Below are 1,986 nucleotides of genomic sequence, written 5' to 3' on the forward strand. Positions count from 1 at the left end.
ATGCCACCTAAATGTTGATGGTGCACGTAAAGACAACTAGGCCAGAATTGGTGCACTTATTGGTGATAACTCACTACTCTATTTGGTTTGTAGCTAGGGGTGTCAATCGGACTGGATTTGGTCCAGTCCAATCCGATCCAACGTTGGTCCATTTACAAGTGGACTGGACCCAATCCAATCCAAATCTATACAAACTGGATTGGATCCAATCCATTTGAAATGCAAATGGATTGGATTGGGTCCGGTCCAAACTAAATGAAATTTCAAAAAATACTTGAAAACTCAGAAAATGTGAAAAAGTTACAGAAATGGTTTTGTTTCAAGAATTCTTGAAACAAATAGTTGGCCTTTGGACACATCCTGTGTGCACAAGCCAAGCATTATTGATGTGAATATCTCAATCTCAAAGCATAGGAGTATAGAAGCAAATGAGCAATAAGTCCCCATTCTATTTGAAATTTTGAATAGCTGGTGGGTCCCACCACCTGTTCCAAATTTCCAATCTGAAGGCTATCAACATCCAATCCATTATATAATTTCACAACTCCATAAAGACTTCCTTTCATTCCAATCTGTATTAGATTTTTGTGTTTCATGTTATGATTCTAGTTATTTATTAGCAGAAAGTGCTATATCCAATATGATAAGTGATAATTGATTTTTCCTCTACATGAAATCTCATTCTGGATTTTTTTGTTTACAGCCATTATCTATCCTTCAGTTTGTTTTTGGTGCACATGCAAGCTTAGTTTTCTTGCCCGTATCTGACAATTAGAAATCCTTTTAATGTAGTTGTGATAGGCGGCTATGAACATAGGGAACACTCCTGGTGGAGCAATTTCAGGACAGCTTCACCAGTCTTCTGCAACAATCCCTCTGTCTTCCCACACTCCTAGTGTTGTTCCTTCTCCTGTGCCAGCCCTACAAATGCCATCTGCTTTGCCAGCTTCATCTACTCCTATAATGCCACTCCTTGATACAACTGAATCCAATGGCAGTAACCGAGCTACTAATCTTGTAAAGCCTTCTTCATTTTTTACACCTCCTCCATCCTCATCTGCATTGATGCCACCTATCTCATCTATGCCAACTGCTCCTCCTCTTCACCCTGCTGTAAATCTGCAGTGCCCATATGGTACTCCGCTGTTTCAACCCTTTCCACCACTCACTCCCCCCCCCCCCCCCCCCCCATCTCTTACTCCTGCACCTGCTCCTGCTCCAAGCTATGGCCCAGTTATTAACAGAGACAAAGTCCGTGATGCACTTCTGAGGTTGGTTCAGGTATGTGCCTTGTAATTTGACTACTTATTCACTTTGTTATTAAACTGTTGTAGGTCAGACAACTGAGGTCGGCGACAGCAGAGAAAGATAGAGAGGGAGAGGGAGAATAGAAAAGAACTAAGGAGAACAGAATGATAGCGATAGAGAGAAGAACGCCGCCATTACTAGGAGTTGCAGCGGCGGTTCATTTGGAACGACAATTACATGGGAGAGGAAGCCAGGTCGGCTGGGTTGATAAGATAACGAGAGAGGGAGAGAACGAGAGAAAGAGGGAGGGAAAAAGTGGGAAAGCTTCGGTGGATGAAGGTTCGATCTCCTCTGTCCACCACCTCTTCGAACCGCCGAAGAGAAGAGCCACAACCGGAGAGAATGCTTTCCACAGAGATGCTTTAAATCACCGAAGAGAAGAGCCATGACCGCCGGAGAAGAGTGGCCGAACGTTTGAACAGGTTATTTAGATCTTTGAGCCTTCAAAGGTTTCTTTGGTTTTGATTCAAATCGGCAGAATTTGGCGAAATGAAGATTGAATTATTGGGTTTTGGTTTTAGACCGACTCAAACACTGACTTGAAAAGATTTTATTTTGGATTGGCCCAATTCAATAACTATAAATGGATTGTCCAAAACTGACTTGAAAAGATTTGTATCGGTTTAGATCCAACCCAAAACCGTTCAATTGACATCTCTATTTGTAGCTGCATGTTCA

At 42.1% G+C, this 1,986-nt stretch overlaps 1 protein-coding gene across 1 annotated transcript; it reads left to right on the top strand.

Moving 5' to 3' along the window:
- Window positions 1–807: 807 nt before the first annotated feature.
- Window positions 808–1,391, top strand: LOC148844403 (mRNA-decapping enzyme-like protein). The gene is made up of 2 exons (XM_088959551.1): window positions 808–1,281; window positions 1,335–1,391. Exons 1-2 carry the CDS (start codon window positions 808–810, stop codon window positions 1,389–1,391), a joined length of 531 nt encoding a protein of 176 aa, XP_088815677.1.
- Window positions 1,392–1,986: the final 595 nt, after the last annotated feature.

The sequence above is a fragment of the Nelumbo lutea genome, chromosome 8, assembly GCF_056320005.1.
Source record: "Nelumbo lutea isolate HS-2025 chromosome 8, American lotus-T2T, whole genome shotgun sequence".
Lineage (NCBI taxonomy): Eukaryota > Viridiplantae > Streptophyta > Magnoliopsida > Proteales > Nelumbonaceae > Nelumbo > Nelumbo lutea.